The 24,263-nt window shown below is 43.1% G+C and overlaps 1 protein-coding gene across 7 annotated transcripts in view; it reads left to right on the top strand.

Moving 5' to 3' along the window:
* The window catches only part of tcf12 (transcription factor 12), a 90,592-nt gene that overhangs the window by 48,163 nt on the left and 18,166 nt on the right, over nucleotides 1–24,263 (top strand). For 5 of the 7 annotated variants that reach the window (XM_041894119.2, XM_041894157.2, XM_041894165.2 and 2 more), the window contains exons 7-10: nucleotides 2,803–2,938; nucleotides 3,498–3,550; nucleotides 22,715–22,817; nucleotides 23,499–23,638. In XM_041894119.2, coding sequence (XP_041750053.2) covers nucleotides 2,803–2,938; nucleotides 3,498–3,550; nucleotides 22,715–22,817; nucleotides 23,499–23,638 — 432 coding nt within the window. Of the gene's footprint in view, nucleotides 1–2,802; nucleotides 2,939–3,497; nucleotides 3,551–18,037; nucleotides 18,260–22,714; nucleotides 22,818–23,498; nucleotides 23,639–24,263 lie in introns of those variants that run through there. The other 2 variants (XM_041894175.2, XM_041894184.2) reach the window with 2 other exon arrangements.

Raw genomic sequence — 24,263 nt, 5'->3', positions numbered from 1 at the left:
CTCTCTCTCTCTCTCTCTCTCTCACTGGGAGTGCGGGCACACTGTTCTGTGTGTGCCCATGTTGAGTTGGCCCTATGTCCCCAGTGGGATGAGGTAATGAACAGGGCTGGGGAGAAAGGGGGAGAACGGGGGAGAGAGAGTGGGAGAAAGAGGGGGAGAGAGGGGTTGGGAGAAAGAAGGGGAGAGAGGGGTTGTCAGGTTGCCGGGTTGCTGTGTTGCCGTGGCGGCAGCAGCGCTCTGTTCCGCAGGTAGCTCCTGTGTGCCTCCTGCGAGTCGGATTAGCCTGATTAAAGTGACAGGATGCAGTTGACAGACGACTCCCATTATCTCCTCAAATCCGCGTGACATTTCACTGTGGAAGATGGTCATTGAGATGTGAAGAGGCTTGGGCAGAAAGCCCTGTGATTCAGGAGATTCTTGCCATAATAAAGCCTTGTGTCAGGTATTGGGCATTAGCAACATGATAGACTGCAATGTCGTTTGATGCAAGTGTGTTATTGGAGTGCTAGGGGAGGACATTTTCTACCTCTCCTTAGACAATCACACACACACACTGACTACAGAACAGAACAAGCCTTGGCTGTTAACTCAATTTCACTCAATTATCTGTCTATTTTCTTCTTCGTCTCAATTATCTCTCTTTTTTTCTCTCCAGAAAATCAAAGATTTTGGGTTTAGTTTCATGAAAGCATAACAACATTTTCTGTCATCTTTAAATAGGATTCTGATGATTTAAAGATCTATGTAATCAACAACCAATAAACCCTGGCCTCGCTTGAGTTTCCAATGCTTTACTATGTGTAGATTACATGGTAATTGGTATTTCATCTGACCTCTTGTGGCTCTTGTATGGTTTTTGATCCATGCAGTAGTTTCTAAAAAAGAAACACCAGCTAATATTGCTGGGAGGATTTAATATAATTGAACAAAGGCAGCAGAAGAGTGTCTGGTCTGGTCTGTTGTGCCATGTCAATGTCAATGCAGTGGCCTCTGTGACAGGTTGTCAGTTTGCAGAGCCTGCTTCTCCACTCATTTCTACTGCAGTAAAGCGGTGGCAGACTTGATTTTCACAGGACTTGATGGCCTTCATTTCAATCAGTTAAAATCAGAATCTATGGTCTTTTTAGAATACCACCTCAATACCATGTTGGTGTTATTGTGAGGGGTTTTGATTAGATTTTGGGGAAATATTTGTATTTATCGTAGGTGAAATACCCAGGGAATTCAGATAATAATAATGATGCTGACCAAGGTCAAAGTCATCCCTCTGACCTATGTTAGATTAATGTCATTGGTTACCGTGTCAATCCCCAGCCCTCTCAGTCTACTGTAGCACACGAGGGCTCCAGTCTCCAGAGCAGCTCACTCCTCTGAGGTGTCCTCACTCACCTCGGCCCTCCCTCCTTCTCCACTTACGGTCCATAGCAAATTAGACTAATTGGTCCAGGCCCTTATTTGGCCTGTTTGCTGGGGGCACAGTGGTCACTGGAGTGGAGTGGATACTGGTGGAGCCTGGAGGCTGCTGGAACCTTCCAGAGGGTGCCTCAGCTCAGTCACATGACACAGTAAACAAGAGAGGAGGGTGCTGAGGACTCTGGACTCCAGCCCACTAATCTGGGACTGTCAGATCAGAGGCAGGTTTTGGTACAGCTCTGTGTCATCTCGGCTCTCCTCCACTAATTGGATACGTGTGCCTGAGATCAGACACAGGTCCAGCAGGCTGGTGGCCTGGTGACTCCCAGGTCTCTGGGACGGACGTTTTGTCCAGTTAAGCCGGCGTGGTTTTCGGGGGAGCTCACAGATCCTGAGATCAGACAGATGGTTTAATGAGCCTTGAGCTGCCCTCCTCTCACCCCCCCATGCGCCTCCCACCCCCCTGCACCTCCCTGCGCCCCCTCCCTTCAAAGAGCTGCTCCTGCAAGTCAGGACATGTCCCTGGCTGTGTCTGAGGATGCCCTCAGGCCGTGATCGCTGCTGATCAATACCGTTCCACTGCAGGCTGGAGGAGAGGGAAATCACTAGGTCAGACTGATTGGATCGATGTCTCCTTGGAGTTCAGTGGAGCTGCTAACAGTGGCGCACACAGGAGTACACAAATGACTGTGTGTGTATAAAAAATAGTAACTGAAATTTGTATCTTGTGATTCAATTTCTTATGCTGATGCTCCATAACAAAGCATAATTTACCAGCATTATAGAACAGTACCATTTTTTCAGAATGTTTTCAAACAAACATTATACCTTTTATCAGCTCCACAGGAAGCACTCATTAACACATATATTTTACATTTTGAATAAGAACTCTTTTACTACTAAGTGGACATGCATTAATTGAGGTGGCTGCGCTCGTCTGCTGTTGTGAAAAGAGGTATTTACTGTCTTTACCGTTAAAGAGAAATGTATTTTGTCTGAGGGCAGATTGTTAGTGAATTATGGTACCATAACACACAGTGGCCCCTTATTCCCACTGGAGCACATCTCCATAAAGCTGCTCAATGGATTGATTAATGCTCTTTAATAGATCATTAGGGGAATGGCTGATTCATGGCCAAGTGTCTCACAGATAAAATTTGACAGTGCATGAGATCACCCCCTGACTGTACGAGTACATCCTCCCTCCTCTCTCTCTCTCACACACACACACACACACACACACACACACACACACACACACACACACACACACACACACACACACACACACACACACACACACACACACACACACACACACACACACACACACTAGTTTCACATCTGCTGTGCTCCACTTATCTGTTGTTTCTCTGTTGTCTCCTCCAGGCCAATATGCGACCGGACATTGGTCTGGTGAGTCCTGGGCCTGTGACCACATCGGGGAAAACTGCCCCTCCCTTCTACCCTCCCTTCACCGGGGCCAACCCCAGAAGACGCCCCATACCGGAACCTGCTCCCATTGGTCAGTGCCAATTAACCCATACCTATAGAGGTACAGAGCAGGGCAAGTTGTCCTCATTTTTGGTACAAAATAGTCCCTGACAATGGCATTATAGTCTAGTGTCATGTTTAGAGCAGTATGTGCTGACACAATTCTAAACCTCAAGCTGACCAAACGATGTAGCAAAGCCAAAGCCAGAGCACTTGTTTTACAGAATGTGAACTTGTTTGTAAGAGACCATTGATCTGTTTTCACTAACTCCATGAACAAGCCTGCGGGAGTCCCTGTGTTTTCAATGGATGAATGACTTTTGCTTAGCCATTTAAACTCTTATTTTAACGCTAATAATGATTATCCTGATGATTACAATAGATTACACAACACGCACAAATTGTTTTGCGTTTTACATGACAAATTGTTTTTGATTTGACTTGATTGTGTGCAAGAAAAGCATGTTAGGCCAGGGATGGCATCCTTTCGTCACTCCCCTCTTTATGCCAGTGTGTGAATGAGCTGTTGTGTTGTTTACATCCCACAAAGGCCTTTTCTATTGCCTCAATCCTGTTTTATCTTTCCACAGATCCTCTACAGACAAAGAAAGTTCGTAAGGTCCCTCCTGGGCTGCCTTCATCTGTGAGTGGAAGATCATTTCATCTGCCTGCTATACTTCTCATATATAAATAGATCTCTCAGTGAGCTTAACCAAACACACACACAAACACACACATGTGCACACACACACACGCACTGTGCACACACAAATACACACACACAGACAAAGAGAGCTGTTGACATTACTGTCGCACAAACTTAGCTGGGATTTCACTTGTTTTCCTTGACTCTTCAAAGACGTCCTCTGCAGTGGCACTGGTGGTACCTGGTTGATGTGTAAGGAGCCCATAGCCCTGCCTTGTTGTTTTTGTGTGTGTATATGTGCGCATGTGTGTGTGTGTACTAGAGTGTGTGTATGTGTGTGTACATTGGGGTGATTGATTTTGGGGTCTGTCCTGTCACAGCGTGGTCTCCTCAGCTCCTCTCCTGGGATGAGGGGCTATGCGGGGCGCGGGGAGCAGAGCTGTCAGAGCGGATCCCCGGCGCTGCTCTTTTGATGTTTAATTAGTCATTATGTAGCCGAACAGGAGGACAGACAGAGATTAATAGCGCAGAATCAGAGACATTTCCATGGGTAATAATCCCGGTGGAGCAGAAGACATTAGAATGCAGAGGAAGTGTGGAGCTCAGCTTGCCTCCGCCTGGGCCGGGCCTCATTAATATGCATAAATCACTAAGTCAGATGTTCATTGTGAAAATCCTGGTGGATTCTCAAAGCGGCGATTAAGCCTTGCCTTAAATTCCCAGCCGCTGGTACAAGTCGATGCTTTTAATAAAAAAAAGCAACTGGTTTTAGCAGAGATCCCGCTTTACTTTGGTGCTGAAGGATTCTTCCCCAGAGAACAAAAAGGGGGCTTTGATGAGGGTGGCTCAGAGACTGGATTTGCTTTTGGGAGCTGTGATAATCGCGAGCTCCACCGCTGTTCCTCTGAAATCAAATATGGAACAAGCCACAGGACATAAAAGAGAGAGATGTGTTTTGTCTCTGAATTTATGTTTGAATACTAGTTTGTCAGGAATAGAGGGAGGAAAGCAGCGGCATGGGAAAATTCTCCTGAAGTAGGTGAAGGGGATGTGTGGGGCGGTGCCAGAAGACAGGGAGGGAGGCAGAGAAAGATTGGTTGCCTTGCGGGGTACATCTCTTTGTTGTGTAAATGGACGCAGGGCTTTTATTTGTCTCTACTTAACACATGGACGCAGGTGCACTATGTGACTCATAACAGCAGAATCAAAGCAGTACAATCCTGAGTGGAATAAGCAGAGGAGCTAATGCAGCTTCATCGTCTGTCACTCTGTGTGGAGAAGACAAGGCCTGGCTCTTGGAGGAGTTAGTCTCTGATCCCAAGACAGAGCCAAGACTTTAACAGGGAAAAAGGGGCTGTATTTATTTTATTTCCTCTGGTTGCAGGGAAAGGTAAAGAGAGAGAGCCTGTGTTGTGGGTGGTGTGTTGGGATGGAGGCTGAGTGGGCGGTGATGGAGGGCTGGTCTGGAGGCTTTTAGGAGGTGTTGTATGGGCCTGGTGGAAGGTGTTGGGCGAGGAGGTGGAGGGGATATGAGCTGCCATAGCTTGTCTTGCAACTGGTTATAGGTGTTTAGAGGTTATATACTGGCTGGTAGGAGGTGTGTTTGTGTGTGTGTGTGTGTGCGTGCGTGTACAGGGGTTATCTGCAGGGACCTAGGCTGGTGTGGGCGGCAGACAGCGGTGGAGGTGGTGGGGTTTAGGGGTGTCGAGGGCACAGGTACACCTGGAGCAGATCAGGGTTGCCGGGGGCAGCTGTGCTGTGCCGTGCCGGGTGAGAAGCCTGCAGTGTACCTGTAAGGCACAAATGCAGCTGGCTGCAGATGCTGCTGAAAGGCTTTTGCTTGTGTAAGCACCCGGGCCTGAAGAGCTGCTTGATAAACAAAATGAATACAATGCTTCATATCATTATTCCCCCTACTGGGAATTCTCATTTATTTATTTATTTCAAACTTTATTTTAATTTTTTATCCTCACCTAAAAATTGTTGAGGGGGTTTAGATTTGAAGAGCGGTGTGTTTTAAATGAGCGGCTGATGTGTGTATATGATGTGTGTATATGTAGGATTTATATTGCAATCATAATATTTATGGGAGCACATCCTCTGTGCATTTAGGTTGTTCCCCTGTAGTATATACCAGGATGTGGAGGCCATCAGGGAGAGCCAGCCAGCTGCTGATTGCAAACATTCACATGTTTATACCCCAATCTCATCTCATATACACACTTTTTCCTTAACCCACTTTTGCAGTTCATTTTACGTACATGCTCCTTTTAGGCGACAGGAGCTACTGTACAGATGTAGGATCTTAATTTGATGGCTCTTTTGTTACTGAGAATTTTCCTGCACAGAAGGAAATACAAACTTGTAGTGTTTAAAGTCAATGTTTAAAAAGTATTCTAAAGTTTGTAATTTCCACATTAAAATGTCAGACTTGATTTGCCCTAACGAAAAATTTATCAACCCCTACAAAACAGTTCCATTAATTTGAATCCACATAATAATTCACATTTCCTGTCGCTGCAGGATTATTATTGTATTATTCTGGCTCAAAGGAAGGTCCAACGTATGTAGGCGTGTCACCAACTTTATCAGCCTGATGTAGCTCGGTTGGTAGAGCATGGCGCTTGCAACGCCAGGGTTGTGGGTTCGATTCCCACGGGGGACCAGTATGAAAAAAATGTATGCACTCACTAACTGTAAGTCGCTCTGGATAAGAGCGTCTGCTAAATGACTAAAATGTAAAATGTAATAAGCACCATTTTCCTCTGAATAGTAGGTCAATAGATAAACTGTGTACCTAGTAAAATACAAATGAAGTGAGCAATGTGGCATGAACATGATGTAGTACAGAGATCATCAACTAGATTCAGCCATTGGCCCATTTGTTTCATGAGAGGATGGTCAGGGGGCCGGAACTTAATTACAAATAATTGGTGGACTGCAAATTGACCGCAAGAAGCCCAAACAGATATAACATTTGACTAAAACATAATCATTTCAAACCATTTTGTATATTGGGGAACCCTGATGTAGTGTATATGTGCACTGGAGTCCACTAGTCCCAATTCAAACACATTATTTATTGCTTCTGTTATTTATATTAAAAGTAGAACATAAATCCAGTATAATGTACAATCCACACAAACACAAGGTCCTTAGCCATTGCAGATGATCAGAAGTTGACTGTATCAGACTTAAGTCTTGTAAGGCTTACTTCATGATACAGTGGACTGTCCGTGGTCATAGCTAGATGTATCACTTTGTAAACTGAGCATCGCGCTGAGTGAAGACATAACGGTTTATCATTGGATGGACAGCCTGCTGCAGAGCAGGGTTGCTGACGGGCAGCTGTACGGGCACCTGCGTTAAGGGTCCGTCTGACAGGGAGACAGAGGAGAGAGACGTGCCACGGTGGCAGCTCTGTGGCTCATGGGGAAAAGCTGTATCTTGTAGGATATTCATGTGTAGCTGGGAGGGCATGGCTGGTGTGTGTAAATAGGCAGGCTTTTTTTACGCGCCCTTGTCACTGGCACAACGGCTTGATGTGACACTTCCTCCTTGGCTGTGGTGATGCTAGTCTGGAGGAGGGAAAGAAAGAAAGTGGCGGGAGAGGGGGGAGATGGGGGGGCGGAATCAACTCCCTTCAGGGACTTTTGCTAGCGAGAACCCTGGCTGTGAATGACAAAAAAGATTGTCATTTGCTTTTGACAGATCACTCAGACACCCTTGTTTCTGAGAGACTTGCACTTAGCAGGGAAACAGGGACTAGAAGAGAGGAAGTCTGCTCTGCTCCGGGCTCTGAGACTAAGACCCAGGATTTTGCCTCGCAGGGGTCGGGTGAATGACACACAGAGGTTATCTCCTTTGTGTGTGTGTGTGTGTGTGTGTGTGTGTGTGTGTGTGTGTGTGTTTTGCTGAACTCAGAGAGACTACAGCTCCCTTTCATCGATGCAGCTACAAGTATTTTGACTAGACAGCCATCTGCAGGCGGAGCAGAATGGTGCAGGCAGGCAGGAAGCAGAGCTCATTTTGGGTTCTCTTTGAACCAGGGCAGGTCAGGACCTGGCAGAGGGCAGCTCTTGTGAGTAGACGTGCCTTGGGATGAAACGCGTCAGCAAAGCCTTCTGCAAATACAGCCAAACAATCATTGTTTGATGTGGCCCTTTCATGTAGGCACAGTTGTATCGTCTCAAGTGATCTGGGTTCCCTTGTTGTCTGGCTGTTTCACAGCATCAGATGACTTATCAGACAACATTCGTCATGTACCTCGACATTCTTGTATCTAAACATTTTTGATGAAGCATTTATTTTAATTTCTCTATTTTCTTATTCAAGGAGAATTTTAAGAGAATGGTCATTGTGACATAGCTGACAATACTTTCTATGGTGCATGGAATGTGGGTTGACATTACATTTTAGTCATTTAGCAGACGCTCTTATCCAGAGCGACTTACAGTTAGTGAGTGCATACATTTTCATACTGGCCCCCCGTGGGAAACGAACCCACAACCCTGGCGTTGCAAGCGCCATGCTCTACCAACTGAGCTACAGGAGACATGGTCTGTTTCATTTTCTAAAGTCAATTCTAGAATATTTATAGTACTAAACAGAACAGGACTGTCTTTCTGTCTACCTCTGCCTCCTGGCTACAGACCAGCTCACATCCATCTCTGGGTTGGCATGATGCCCATTATCTCAACACCATGCCCCTGTCCTATCAGGTCAGCAGGTCAGAGTCAGACCACCAGGGGGCAGTGTGCCAGGCTCTTCTGCTGTGCTCTGACCCCAGTCTGAAGGCCCTCTGGAGATGAGCTCATCAGATGGCTGATTAGATAGATGTCCCTCGTTTGACTGGGATGATCCTGAACAGAGATCCTCACCCCCTCCCTCCCATGGGCTTTGCCTGGGTGTGTTTATCGGTCTTTGGGTTGCTCAAATTTACCTATGACATGAGAGGCAGAGATAAAGGAGCAGGCCAACAACTCCAGAGGTCCCGGCTGCTTTCATCTACAAGGAGAGAAACAGAGTTAAAAGAACATGAAGCAGAAATGAATGCACACATTAAAGTCATTACTCACATTTCGGCCTGTAGTAAATTATTTATGTAGGGCCTGTCTGCGTGAGTGCACCACGTTAATGCAGACCTTGATTTTAGACTGCTGCCTGGCAGGCTTGGGACGGTGCTCTGTCAACAATCGCTAATGATTAGGTTAATAGAGTGTGTTAGTCAGAGGTCGTTGAACTCTAAGCCACGCCAGAGTGGCCAGTGGGGTATACTACAAAACAGGATCAATGAGTTATCAAGCTAACTTGTCTAAATATTCTGAAATATATATATATTTTTTTAGATACGCTTGAAATGGCCATGGTCTAATTGACTCAACAACCAAAAACACATATCTAAGTTTAGCCTTCTTAATGAACCAGAAAATAAATAGTTATTCCTAGTTGTTTATCAAAGTTAGCTGGCTAACTCATTGATCCTGCTTTGTAGTATACCCCTCTGGTCTAAGAGAGCATCACCATGTGAAGCTCATGCTATAGGTTGTAGCTGCAGACCCAGTTGTAGGTCAGATGCTCCCCGTAATGCGGAGAGGGGTTTCCTCAGAGTGTGTAAGTCAGAGCCATGTCAGGGCGCTTTGATTGGATTGGTCCTTCTTGGGTGCCTGGTTGTGGATTGGCCCAGTGAAAGACTAGAGGACACTGGCAAAACACTGACCTACTGTACTAGGCTGAACTGGATAGAGAGGCTCAGTCTTAATGTCGTGGCTCAGAGATAGCCTCCTTCCATCCTGCAGCTTTAGTAATGCTTATTGGATCTCTGTGTTTGTGGAGTACACATTGTCGTTGTCGTGACATCCATGATATTATTAATACAATTCATTGGTTCCAGAGTCGTATTTGATGACTGAGAACATACAAAGACACAAGGGAGGAATTTGATGTGATGTTGCTATGGAGCTAGAGCAGGCTCCTATCACAAAATAAGTTTATGAACAGTTGTATGGGGGAGTGAGGTTTGTATGTCCACGAGTATTTGGAAGACAAAGGGCAGAGTTGATGAAAGGGAGTTGGGTGGAGTGTTATTTTGTGGTCAGTTGGGAATGTGGTTCAGATCATATTTGGATGGGTGAGCGAGAGAGTGGGTGTTCCAGCCTATGGTGAATTAACTCACAGCAGTGTAGGGTTGTACTGAAAAAGATCATATGAGGCATGTCTGTGGGCTGGAGATCGATGGCCCAGTCTGAGTAAACTCTGGGGAGGGTAGGGTGTCTGTCTGTCTGTCTCTCTGTGTCTGTGTGTCTGTCTCTCTGTGTGTCTCTGTGTATGTCGGTCTGTCTCTCTGTGTACGTGTGTGTGTGTATCTCCTATGTCAGGTCAATCAGTCAGCCAGGCCAGGAGTGGCTCAGCCAGGATTACCATAGCTATATGTCTGGCAGAACCAGCACTAGAGGATGTGTATGTTTACTCAGTCACACAGACTGAGTGCGTTATAAATAACTTTAAAGCACCTTTCTGCTTCATACACACATGCAAAGCGTTAGGGAAATAAGGTCAGGGGGAGTTGGAAGAGGAGGAAACGTGTCTGTAGTTAGAGATTCAGCAGTTAGAGATACTCTAACATCTCAAACTGAAGCAGAGCCAGTAGCACTGTACTGTATGCCTGGTCTGGAACAGCCTACAGATGACAAAATGCCTGTTCTGTGCTGACTTATGCAGTCGTAAATCATTGGCGTTAACGTGTAATGAATGTGTAATTAAGTCAAGGCCACGCTGTGTTATGAACTTCTTGTGGGGTTTTGGGCAGATTAAGAACACCCCCCCACTGCCCGCTCCCCCAAATAAAAACCAGAGCTTCTTACAGGAAACAATCACCCCATCCTGTCTTATGACATCATGGCTAAATCCATGCATGAGATGGAGGTGACCTCAGTTGGTGGATTTGCGGTGGATCTTTTTTAACACCCAAAGAAATCCCAGGGAAAAAAGCATGGCCAGTGGCTCAAATGTGATTAGAGGTGAGTTGTGTGGACAGGTGCATGGCTGGGTGGCTGCCAGTGAGGTAACACTTGGCCCACTTTGACACAGATGCAGACTGGTCTTTAAAATCTTTGTCCTGTTTCTTGGTGGCTGATGGGTCAGGGGCCGGGCCCAGGTTGGATGTTGATGGTGTGATAGAGGGTGGTGATTCTGTCTCTGTCTTAAGAAGATTGGTGTTTAGGATGAGATCTGACATGGTTCAGTAGCTCAGGAAATGAAGTATGACAACATGGGTGTCTTCTCACTAATACAACTAATATCTGTTTGTCTGTTAGACAAATGTAAAGGATCCCAAAGTGTCCCTGTGTTTGCAGCTACATTTAGTAACACGTCTGCTTTTATCAGTGTTGAGTCCATCTCTCTTTACTCACTCTCTTTGAGCTTTCAAGTCTTTTTTTCTCAGTATGGCCTTCTGTGTCCGGACCCGTTTTTGGACCCTTCAAACGCACATTTTCCTTAAAGCATCAACTTGAAACGGGTCCAGATATAAAGTGGTACCAGCATGTAGACCCCAGTGCCTTGGAAGAGTTTAAAAGAATCTCGGAGAAGAAAGAGGAATAAATAATAATAGTACTAAAGGAAAAACATAATAAAGCCTTGTTTTCTTTGGGAAGGGGAGGCTGTCATCTTTCTATAACAATAATGCTCTCAATGAGTGCACAGGACTGTGTTTAGTCCAGGAAGCTTCCACTGGCAGACATGAAAGGCTCCAGGGAGGCTGGATGGAGTGGGCTTTAAAGGCTCTGTATGGCACACGGGTCAGTCCTCTCCTCTCCTCTGGCCTCGCTCTTCCTCCTCTTCTCTTTCTCCACCTCTCCTCTTTCTCCTCCTTCAATGGAGGCCGACATGGAACAGCAGAGCGGTCTGAGAGTGACAGGCAGACAGTGAAATGAAATGGCTGTGGCTGTTTCGGTTGTTCCCCTCTGCTTCCCCCTGGCCTGTGGTGTACGTCTGAGCCTGAGGCCCCCGGGGGTTTAGGAAATGGAGCATCACAGTTCTGTTGCCTGTCTGACGTCACATGGCCCGGCCCCTCTGCAGCTGTTGCGTGTGTTTAACAACTCTCTCTGTTTACAGTCACCGTCGTGAGAAGTGGGTTCATTCTGACAATAGGGAAAGTTTCATTGTTTTGGAAGCACACAGTATACATGAACATTCTCACTAAGATGTTCTAGAACATTCTAAATGTTTCTTTCTCCTTCTCCCAGTCTGTTTTTATTACTCTGGGTATTCTACCTAAGAAATATAATCCAAATGTAATTTAAACTCTTATTTTCCCTTCATCTTTACCTTTCCTTGTTGATAGTCCACTTTCCCATATTGGTTGTTAATTGGCATAATGTTGAGGGTGGGAACAGGTTAAACTCCTGTCCAGATGGTTGTGTAGCTGAAGAAACCCTATCCCTTCATTTTACCTCACTGCTAGCGGACTAATTCAGTTATTACAAAAACAACAGATTAGCCCACTCAGGATTAAAACCTGTGTGGGAGAGCATGTTTATTGCAGTTACTTACCCAGTAATTTGTTTGCTTTTGAATAAAGTAAATTGATGATACCATGCCCAAAGCTAAATAGTTTTAGCTCCAGCTCCCCTGCAGAAAATCTAAATGTTTATGCTTGGGAGTTATCATATTTTTCTCCTCTTTTTTTTTATTTTTAATTTTTTTCTTTTTCTTTATTTATTTTTATTTATTTATTTTTTTCGGGGGGATGGATCAGCTTAATATTGCAGATAGATTGTATCTTCTATCAATGTAATTGTCTGCATCACTTCCAATCCCCCATGTTTATTTTAATTTTTTATATATATATTCCCCTTTATTACTTTTCAACCCCACCATCCTTTCCCTACTTGGAGTAAATTAGTGAACAACAACGCCCAGGCCTCTACTTCCGGTCTATACTTACTATCTACACCTTATAGACAGAGTTAATTTTACAATAATTCTATATCTATCTATATATATATATATATATATATATATATATCATATATACACATACACACACATACATATATACATATATATATATATATATATATATATATATATATATATATATATATATATATATATATAACATACATACATATCTATTTTTTTGCTCCTAAACTTCTTCTACTCTCAACCTCTCCGATCATTTTCATGATGTCCATCCGGTTTGCTTCTAAATGCCATATCTTTCTAACTGTGCTCTTTCCCAAAAGCTCCCAACATACAACCTATATACTTATTATGGACACAGTATGCTTACATTATTAGCTATCTTTGTTATTATTTGTTGTTATTTGTTATTAGTCCCATCCTTCAACTCTATTCAATACCTCCCATCTATCTCTTAACACCATCCATATAGGATTTCTATTTGCCATATATATTTCAACCATACTGTGATGTTTTACAAAAGTTCTGAACCTTTCTATTCTCATTGCTTCTACAGATTGTGAATTAAAAATAAACATTTTTGCTAAAAGTATTATTATATTATTGATTGATTGACTATGACTTTTCAGATCACCCAGTAATGCTATCTGCAAGGTTAGTTCCAGGTAAATATTGCAATCCTTTAGCCATTCCTGGACCTGTGTCCAAAAACAAGCTACAAATGGACAGAAACAAAACAAATGATCTAATGATTCTATCTCTTCACAGCAAAATCTGCAGAGCTGGGAAGATTGTATCCCCCATATAAATAACATTCTATTGGTAGCAAGAATTTTATATAATAATTTAAATTGAAAGATTCTAATTTTTTGAATCCGGTGTCGTTTTGCGTGTCAGTTCATAAACACTATGCCATGGGATCGGTACGTCAAAGATCTCTTCCCAACTATTTTGCAATCTATATGGGACTGCTGTCAATCCTTTGGTCCTTAAGTGAAACTGATATACTTTTTTATTTATCACAGTTTTCCTTAACCAATTATGTTCTTTAATGCAAGGCCGACAGACAAGTTCCTTACTTTCTCCCCCTTCAACTTTCCTCTTCCACTTTTGCGGTAAGGCTGCAATTATTTGGTTGTAATTTTGGGTAGAGCAGACATTTCCATATGTTTTTGTTAGCTGCATGTGCGACATAACTCCACCAGTCCTACCGATGATATCATTTACGAAGATTATACCTTTTTTAAACATTCTGTCAAAAAATAAAGGTTTTTTGTCAATTAGTATATTTGAATTCAACCACAATATTTGTTGCATTATTTGTTCTGTCGTTTCTGGAGGATTAAATTGAAATTGCAACCAACTTTCTATGGCTTGTTTTAGAAATAGTGACATTTGGGAGATTATTTCCTTTTCAAATAACTGAAAGTGAGAGGTTGTAATCTGAATAAAGGGAAAAAGGCCTTTCTTGAACAGTGGGTGAGACAATCTTACTAATTTGCTTGAGAACCAGTTCGGATTTAAGTATAACTTTTGGATGACTGAAGATTTTAGTGATAGGTCTAATGCTTTAATATTTAATAATTTCTGTCCTCCGAATTCATATTCATTATATAAATATGCTCTTTTAATTTTGTCTGGCTTGCCGTTCCAAATAAAATTGAATATTTTTTTCTCATATAATTTAAAAAACTGTTTGCTAGGCGTAGGCAAGACCATAAGCAAATAGGTAAACTGGGATAATACTAAAGAGTTAATCAGGGTGATTTTTCCACAAATTGACAGGTATTTTCCTTTCCATGGTAGTAAGATCTTATCTATTTTTGCTAACTTTCTATTAAAATTTATTGAAGTGAGATCATTTATTTCCTTTGGGATATGTATTCCGAGTATATCCACATCACCATCAGACCATTTTATTGGTAAACTACATGGTCATGTAAAAATTGTATTTTTTAGTGATCCAATACGTAATATAGTACATTTGTCATAATTTGGTTTTAATCCAGAGAGGTTAGAAAATGTATCTAGATCCTCTATGAGGCTGTGGAGGGATTCTAGTTGTGGATCTAAAAGAAAACATGAATCATCTGCGTACAATGACACCTTTGTTTTTAAGCCCTGTATTTCTAATCCTCTGATATTATTATTGGATCTGATTTTAATAGCTAACATCTCGATGGCCACAATAAATAGATATGCCGATAGTGGACAACCTTGTTTCACTCCTCTTGACAGTTTGAAACTTTCTGAGAAATAGCCATTATTTACTATTTTACACCTAGGGTTACTATACATGATTTTGACCCATTTTATAAGAGATTCTCCAAAATTGAAATGCTCCAGGCATTTATATATAAATTCCAGTCGAACTTTATCAAATGCCTTTTCGAAGTCTGCTATGAATAGCAGGCCTGGTTTCCCATATTTTCCATAGTGTTCTATTGTTTCCAATACTTGCCTTATATTATCTCCAATGTATCTTCCATGTAAAAAACCTGTCTGATTAGAATGAATAATATCCGACAATACCTTTTTAATTCTATGCGCTATACATTTTGCTAGGATTTTTGCATCACAACACTGAAGTGTAAGGGGCCTCCAATTTTGTAAATGGACTGGATCTTTATATTTTCCACTTGTATCCTGTTTCAGTAATAATGAGATCAGACCTTCTTCTTGAGTGTCAGATAATCTACCATTTACATAGGAGTGGTTAAAACATGCTAATAACGGTCCTCTTAGTATATCAAAAAGGTTTGGTATACCTCGATTGGTATGCCATCCAACCCTGGAGTTTTCCCCGGACTTAAAGTCTTTAATTGCATCCAGAAGTTCCTCCTCTGTAATTTCACCTTCACATGAGTCTTTCTGTGTGGCTGTTAATTTGACATTATCAATAGGAAAAAATCTCTACAATTAGCTTCAGTTAGAGGAGATGGAGGCGACTGAAAAGAAAACATATGCTTAAAATACTTTGTTTCTTCCTTCAAAATATCATTAGGTGAATTATGGGTGACTCCGTCAATTGTAACCAGTTTCATTAAGTTCTTTTTGGTAGCATTCCTATGTTGAAGATTAAAAAAGAATTTTGTGCATTTTTCCCCATATTCCATCCAGTTTGCTTTATTTTTATAATATATTACACTTGATCTTTCTTGAATAAGTTTTTCCATTTCTTTTTGTTTTTCCTCTAATTTATTCTGAGCCTCTATGTTACAGTTTTTATTGCCATCTATCTGTTCTGTTAGACTTTCTATTTCCTTTCTTAGTATAAACTCTTTTGACCTAAATTGCTTTTGTTTTCGAGATGAGTACTGAATTGCATGGCCTCTAAAGGCACATTTAAAGGTGTCCCATACAATGAGGGGATTCGCTGTACCTATGTTATGTTGGAAAAAGTCAGTTATAAATTCCTTTGTTCTAATTATAAATAAATTATCATCTAATAGGCTTTGATTAAATTTCCAATATCCTCGCCCACGTGGAAATTCAGTCAGAGTAATGTATATGCCTATTATATGATGGTCCGACCGCATTCTGTCCCCTATCAACACTTTTTTTTACTTTTGGTGCCAACGAGAATGAGATAAGAAAGAAGTCAAGACGACTAGCTTGATTCAGTCTCCGCCATGTATATCTCACTAGATCAGCATATTTAAGCCTCCATATACAGTGGGGAAAAAAAGTATTTAGTCAGCCACCAATTGTGCAAGTTCTCCCACTTAAAAAGATGAGAGAGGCCTGTAATTTTCATCATAGGTACACGTCAACTATGACAGACAAAATGAGAAAAAAAAATCCAGAAAATCACATTGTAGGATTTTTTATTAATTTATTTGCAAATTATGGTGGAAAATAAGTATTTGGTCAATAAGAAAAGTTTCTCAATACTTTGTTATATACCTTTTTGTTGGCAATGACACAGGTCAAACGTTTTCTGTAAGTCTTCACAAGGTTTTCACACACTGTTGCTGGTATTTTGGCCCATTCCTCCATGCAGATCTCCTCTAGAGCAGTGATGTTTTGGGGCTGTCACTGGGCAACACGGACTTTCAACTCCATCCAAAGATTTTCTATGGGGTTGAGATCTGGAGACTGGCTAGGCCACTCCAGGACCTTGAAATGCTTCTTACGAAGCCACTCCTTCATTGCCGGGTGGTGTGTTTGGGATAATTGTCATGCTGAAAGACCCAGCCACGTTTCATCTTCAATGCCCTTGCTGATGGAAGGAGGTTTTCACTCAAAATCTCACGATACATGGCCCCATTCATTCTTTCCTTTACACGGATCAGTCGTCCTGGTCCCTTTGCAGAAAAACAGCCCCAAAGCATGCTGTTTCTACCCCCATGCTTCACAGTAGGTATGGTGTATTTTGGATGCAACTCAGCATTCTTTGTCCTCCAAACACGACGAGTTGAGTTTTTACCAAAAAGTTCTATTTTGGTTTCATCTGACCATATGACATTCTCCCAATCCTCTTCTGGATCATCCAAATGCACTCTAGCAAACTTCAGACGGGCCTGGACATGTACTGGCTTAAGCAGGGGGACACGTCTGGGACTGCAGGATTTGAGTCCCTGGCAGCGTAGTGTGTTACTGATGGTAGGCTTTGTTACTTTGGTCCCAGCTCTCTGCAGGTCATTCACTAGGTCCCCCCGTGTGGTTCTGGGATTTTTCTCACCGTTCTTGTGATCATTTTGACCCCACGGGGTCAGATCTTGCGTGGAGCCCCAGATCAAGGGAGATTATCAGTGGTCTTGTATGTCTTCCATTTCCTAATAATTGCTCCCACAGTTGATTTCTTCAAACCAAGCTGCTTACCTATTGCAGATTCAGTCTTCCCAGCCTGGTGCAGGTCTACAATTTTGTTTCTGGTGTCCTTTGACAGCTCTTTGTTCTTGGCCATAGTGGAGTTTGGAGTGTGACTGTTTGAGGTTGTGGACAGGTGTCTTTTATACTGATAACAAGTTCAAACAGGTGCCATTAATACAGGTAACGAGTGGAGGACAGAGGAGCCTCTTAAAGAAGAAGTTACAGGTCTGTGAGAGCCAGAAATCTTGCTTGTTTGTAGGTGACCAAATACTTATTTTCCACCATAATTTGCAAATAAATTCATTAAAAATCCTACAATGTGATTTTCTGGATTTTTTTTTCTAAATTTGTCTGTCATAGTTTACGTGTACCTATGATGAAAATTACAGGCCTCTCTCATCTTTTTAAGTGGGAGAACTTGCACAATTGGTGGCTGACTAAATACTTTTTTTCCCCACTGTATCTACTAGTTCTAATGTATCCATGACATTCACAATTTCCTTAAGAGCATGTGGGTTTTTTTCTCCTCTTTCTAAATCATTTGTTTTCTGTCCCACCTCCTCGCTTTATCTTTTTTACACCCCCCCCCCTCCCCCTCCCTTCCCCCGATCCGCTTTCCTCTTTGCCTCAGCACATATGAGGCTTACAGGGAAGAACCATTTCAGCCCCTCCCCTTCTCTCAACCACCCCCCTAACGCTGTGGCGAATGGTTCAGCCCTGCTTTGCATAAGTTTCCTCTGAGTAGATCCATGTGTGAAGGGCCAGCCCAGGACTGAAAGAATTAGTCCCTTTTGAACGGGTTCGATGTATGTCTAGGGAGAAGGCTTGTGTGCTGCTGCTGCCGTGTTCTGAAACAGTACACTTGCTCCAGTCATCAGTCTAATAGCCGAAGCTATCATGTATTGCGCCTACCCTGTCCCTGGAATGGGTAGCAACTCCTTAATGTATTACTACAACGGGAAATCGGTGAGTTCTGTCTGCGGGAGAAAGAGAGGGAGAGTGTGTGTGTGTGTGTGTGTGTGTGTGTGTGTGTGTGTGTGTGTGTGTGTGTGTCCACGTTTGTAATTGGCCTTCGGGTATGGAGTTACAGAATATTGGGTTGTCCGGCTGCACAGCATGTTTCTCGGCTCTAGAGTATATCACTCCTCTCTGCTTTACTCTCTCTCTCTCTCTCTCTCTCTCTCTCTCTCTCTCTCTCTCTCTCTCTCTCTCTCTCTCTCTCTCTCTCTCTCTCTCTCTCTCTCTCTCTCTCTCTCTGTCTCTCTCTCTTTCCCTCTCTCCTCTGTGGACTGATTTTTCCGTTGCCTCAGTTACAGCTGTGTGACAGTACCATTTGTTTTTCTTTGCAGTTCAAATAGAGGACTTACTTCATTTCTCTCTCAATATGTTCTAGACATGTTATAGCCTGAATCTAGATGGCTCACTTTTTTTTTAGCTAACCATGTATGTCAAAACTTAAAGTAGATTTCAGCACATACTTCTGTATTAGAGATCAAGCAGAATATAAGCAAGGCACATACATTGTATATAAGTAGGAACAAATCTCAACATGTGGATGTGTGTGGTTGAAAAAAGTAAAACACATCATGTTTTTTCTCTCACCTCTGTTCGTAGACAGACTTCAGTGTTATACACTGAAAATATCGTTTTTTTTTAGCTGTGAATGTATTTTTACTGGATGGTTGGTTCAGCACTGAGACTGGGTTGAAATAATAACACGTGGAGTCTGGGAATGATTAAGGAAAAGAGGCTGCCTGTTGAGGTTAGACTTTCCTGTTTGTAGATTGAGCTCTGAGCACCAGCGTTGCTGTTATTCCATCTGTTTTTAATCACATCGGCATTCTGGACTCTACAGGGAGCCTAATGTAATTCCTGGATTGCTCAGTAAAAAACTCTTTGATTTCTGTGTTCCTGCAAAAACTTTATTTTATGTGTGTGTATGTGGGAGAGTGTGTAGTAGTGTGTGGATGTGGGAGAGTGTGTAGTGTGCGTGTGTGTGTGTGTGGTTGCGTGCATTTGTGTTTTGGTTTACCTGCCTCTGAGCTAAATTGAGTTTCCTCAGATGCTTGCAGTAATTGTGTCACAGGTGTAAAAGTCTCACTGGCACTGCTGCTGAATAAGAGATGAGGAGAGAAAAAGCTCCCTCTGTTTCCCAGCTTCTCTCCAGAGAGCAAAACACTGAAACACCCACTCAGCTTCATCTAGAACATTAACTCCACGTTTCAGAGTCAAGGCCCCATTGGACCTCATTCTCTGATTTAAAGAAACCAGGGAGTTGAACATTTCTATACCATTGTGAGATTCACTTTTATGAGGTCAACATGCTTGTGCTTTAGCACTCCTCATACCCCATTAGGACAATACGCTTCGTTCCTACAGCACCACAGATCACTTTGATCTTTTTATATTAGGTATTACCAGGAAGGTCTTAAAGGTCAGTAGAGGGAGAAAATTGGGAGCATGTGGGCAGCATGGGTCAGAGTTGAACTTTATGATCCAGAGCAGTCGATAAATAACCAACCAATACCAAGCTCTTCATCTTTTATTCTTTGCGGGAGAGATAAATAGTGTTTATTGTGAGCATCAACAAAACTCACATTTACTTGTTTGAGTTTGAGAGTGATTATGGGTTTTATGGCAAAAAAAAATGATTTCTGTGTTTTATGGTGTGTGAAGTAGTTTTACTTCTGTTGTTTCATCCAGTTCCAGAGAAAATGAGTAGCCCAAGCTTTAGAGAATTCAGATATTTGGGAGAATTTGGTGGGTGGAGTGTGTTTATCTAAGGTGTGGCCTTTCCTGTCTAATATCCCTCAAGTGCACTGAGGATTGGACCAAGGAGGCATCCAGTAAATTACTGTTTTTCTTCCCACCTTAGGAAATATGAAATAACTGTTTACAGCACAAGATAACATCAGGTGTATGAGTTTTGCCTCAGAGTTTAAACTTCATGTTCACATCTTCCCACATATATAACACCTGGTATCACCTCATTTATCAGAGTGCAGTTGGTCTTTGAAAATTGTGTTTCTTGAGACTTAAATCTTGGAGCTTTTAAGCATCAACAGCTTGAGGCGTGAGATGTCTCTGTTAAAGGGTTGACTGGTACTAGGCTGCAGTGCTGAACATGCCCCATCAGGAAGGTGGTGCTGGGGCTGTGTAGCAGGGGACCATTGTGTTGGAGCTGCGTGTGTGCCTTTAAGCCTCTATAAGTGTGTTAGATTTAGACTTGAAAAGAAAGGCCCTCGTGCATGGTTTGATTCCACATAGTGACGTGCAGAGACAGGATATTCTGTTGACACCAGCAGCCCACTGCTTTCAGCTGTGTCTTTGTGAGTTCCTCAGTTGTTGGACTGTTTTTTGCGGCGGTGATCATTTATTTTTAAGATGTTATTTTCACCGTCGTCATTTGGTGTATCCATATGTTGACAGTTTAATGTTTTTTTCCATGTGCTGTTTTGATTGGTGTGGTGTTGAGATCAAAGGCGGGTGCTGCAGGCTGGTGATGTGTGGAAAGGTGTGGAGGGACTCATCAGCCCTCTCAGATCAGCCACAGAGAGACTAGAGAGTTGCAGAATGAAGCTCTGCCAAGAACCTACTGTCCCCATTCTCTCCAATCTGACAGTGAAATCTTATGCTTGTTGATATTAAGTCAAACATGAGTTAGCTTAGTGTATAAACCACAAACCCTGAATTAATGATTGCTTATGGATTATGATGGCTACAGATATTCTTACATTAAACGTGATGCGTAAAATATACAGAAACAAAACACCCAAACTCTAACAACTGTGCTGGTCCTGGTGGCATGGGCCCTGAGTGACGTCTCTTTAATTAATGTGGTAGTAAAAGGAAAGCCAGGCGGGCCCTCTCCTCCAGAGGCTAGGGGAATGAGGCGCCCGGTGTTTGGGATGTTTTATTAATGCCTTGACTGGCTAGGCCAGGGTAAAGAGGACAATTAGCATCATCCACCGCCATATGCTGCCCATTGAGGCTCAGACTGGGACAAAGCCAGGGCTCCTGTGTGAGGCTAACCTGGAATCACCACGGGAGTCCCCACACCCTGGGTCACATGTGTGAGCCAGAGGACCCAAGAGATCCCCTCCCCTCCCTGCTAAACGAGATTTAGGGTGCTGGAGGTACACACACAGCTAATCACATGCTCACACACACTGCTCGCTCAGCAAGACCCCGTGGCCCTGACTGTTGGCTAAGCTGACTGACTGGGTGCTTAAGGAATTGATATGTCGCTCACGTGTGTGAGTGAATATGTGCGTGTCTTTCTCTTGACGTACGTACTAAAGTGATGGCAAATTAAGTTTGTTGGGGTTGTGTCTCGTAAATAAGATCATTATACTTCAGTAGGACAACAAAACATTCTCTCCATGCCCACTGACACATCTTGTTGCATTAGGAAGCAACCTTTGAAGTTCTTGAAGGGCTCTGTTCACGCAAACAGATGAGTATGCCATTAGGTCATTGAAAGAGGAATTTATGTTGCTGGTGACTAGAGGATGGGGGGGCTGGGTGGCAGGTCTGGTAGTGATTTGTGCTGCATGGTGATGGTGTTAGGGTTGAGGGACCAGCCCTCTTTCTGGCGTGGTGAGTTCACTAGCTCCCTCTCTCCCTTGCTCTCTCTCCCTCCATCTGGAGTAGATAGTCAGAGACCACATCACTAATGTTTGGCCTCACGGCCCTTTGATCCTCCCACCCAGCCTGGCACAGCCACAGCTGCACAACAGCGCTCTGTGCCTCACCGCTCTTCCCCTCCCTATATCCCTCGCCAGCTTACAGCCAGGTAGCAAAATAAAGAAAAGCACAGGCCCCATATTTGATTTTCTGATTTGATTTCTGTTTCTTTGGCGAGCTGCAATTTGCAGAGTGTTTTTATGAACGCGTGTGTGCTTGTGTCATTATAGTTCCATTAAGAACTGAGACAATCTGAAAGGCAAACACCCCCTGATAATCCAGTCCTCCCTCCATGAGCCTTCCAAATGAGCCCAGCTGCCACACCTCTGGCTTCTTAAACCGCCACGGCTCAGTTCGTTCACTACATTCATTAAAGTAGACATGATTCTGGCTTCAACATACAACGCTACTTTACAGATGACAGTCGTGTAAGGAATAGGGGATGAATTTAGTCAAAGATACTCGTTTTCATCTAATGATGGTTAATGAATCCATCCTTAATGCACTGGCTTTAGATTGTGATCAACCCACCAGGCAGGGTGGTGTGGGATTAGAATTGTTCCTCTTCAGCATCATCCTAATAACTCAACCAAATCATCATCATTATGCTCCTACCACATACAGAGAACAGTCACAAGCTATGTTTTAGAGGATAATGACTTGGACAAAATTCTAGACTGCCCTGTGCACCTCCTGTTGTTATTCATGTTGATAATGTCTGTTTTCCTTTGGCAGGTGTATGCCCCGTCTCCCAACTCCACAGAAGACTTCAACAGAGATTCCCCCTCCTACTCATCTCCCAAACCCCCCAGCAGTATGTTTGCAAGCACTTTCTTTGGTAAGTGATTCTGACTTAAGACAGTCTCTGTCATGGAGTCTAAAGAAGCCAGTATTATCTGTTTGTTCAATCTGTCTTTGTCAATGTCTTCCCCTGCCTGTTGATGGACAGTGGACCCATGAGAAAATATTTCTGGACAAACATCCTAACATCACACTCAGTTACTCTCTCTGTAGTCACTCTCTCTGATGTCGCTAAACAGTTTCAAATGTTCCGCTCGATTTAGCCATTTCTTTCTTCTGGTAGACAGTATTTCACTGAGCCTGGGCTCAGAGTCAGTGGTCTTTGAAGGGATGGGGTTGCTTTCTGTTAGCCAAGGGAGGCTTAGTGTTATCTCAGCTGTGTCCAGGACAGGGCTTGTGTTTCAGTCCTAAGACCAGACTGGGAGAGTGAACAACCCCCTTGTGTGATCCAGCGACTCAGCAGAGAGGAGGGGGACTGCCCTATGTGGAAAGGTCTCTCTGGGCTCTCATAATCAAGCTGTGTGTTGTGGTTTGCTTCACGGCGGTTCTTGGTTATTAAACTAAAGCCATTAAAACGTCTTTGCTCCCTTCTGGAATCAAATCCACGACGTCTCTTCAATTGGATGATCCTTTTGTTAAATGAGTCATTATACTGTGAAGAATAGGGATGAAACTCAAGACGGATCCATTTCAACTTAACTCTGTTTGTTGTCATTAGATGGGACCCACAACTCTTCTGACCCGTGGAATTCCTCCAATGGGATCAACCAGCCTAGTTATGGAGGAATGCTGGGAGGATCTTCATCTCACATGCCGCAGTCAGGAAATTACGTCAACATGCACTCACATGACCGCCTGGTAAGCAACCCAGCTAGTGATGTAAGCACATACTGTAAGTCTCAATGTTTCCCCTACCTATTCTTAGACAGTCTACCCCCTCCCCTTTAAGCTCTATTGCCCCATACTCATAAAACATTTGGCCTGCATTGGTTTCAATTGAATATTTGTGGTGTGCAATATTGCAGCCCACAATATTGCCCACCCTGCCTACAGAAAAAGTCTAGCTAGGGGAAACACTGTGACTTATGTGTATTCAGCATCCATGTCCTGTTCTGCCCCATCGGAGCACATCCCCTCCTCTCTGCTGAGCCCGTAGTGAGAGTGGTCGGTGTGAGCCGTGGCCTGGCTATCTCTCTATCTGATGTTGCTGTCTGGGCGGTATCTGTGTAAGACACGGCTGACCCCCTCTATCAGTGTTTCATCTGCTCTGCTCTGTCTGCCCACTGTGTCTCACTGGGACTCACGGGGAGCCTGCAGCTGCTGCTCAACCAAAGCCCTCTGTCTGTCTGGGCTCCACATTCATATAACCTCTATTTATCAAGTGATAGTTTTTCACCATGCAAAATGCGATTCTTTCCACTGAACAAGTGTATGCACACACAATATTGTTTTGTCCTCATGTACACGTGTTTTGTCCTCTTTG

Source organism: Coregonus clupeaformis, chromosome 1, assembly GCF_020615455.1.
Source record: "Coregonus clupeaformis isolate EN_2021a chromosome 1, ASM2061545v1, whole genome shotgun sequence".
NCBI lineage: Eukaryota > Metazoa > Chordata > Actinopteri > Salmoniformes > Salmonidae > Coregonus > Coregonus clupeaformis.
Note: the sequence above shows the minus strand (reverse complement) of the source record. Positions and strands in the feature narration are given on the sequence as shown.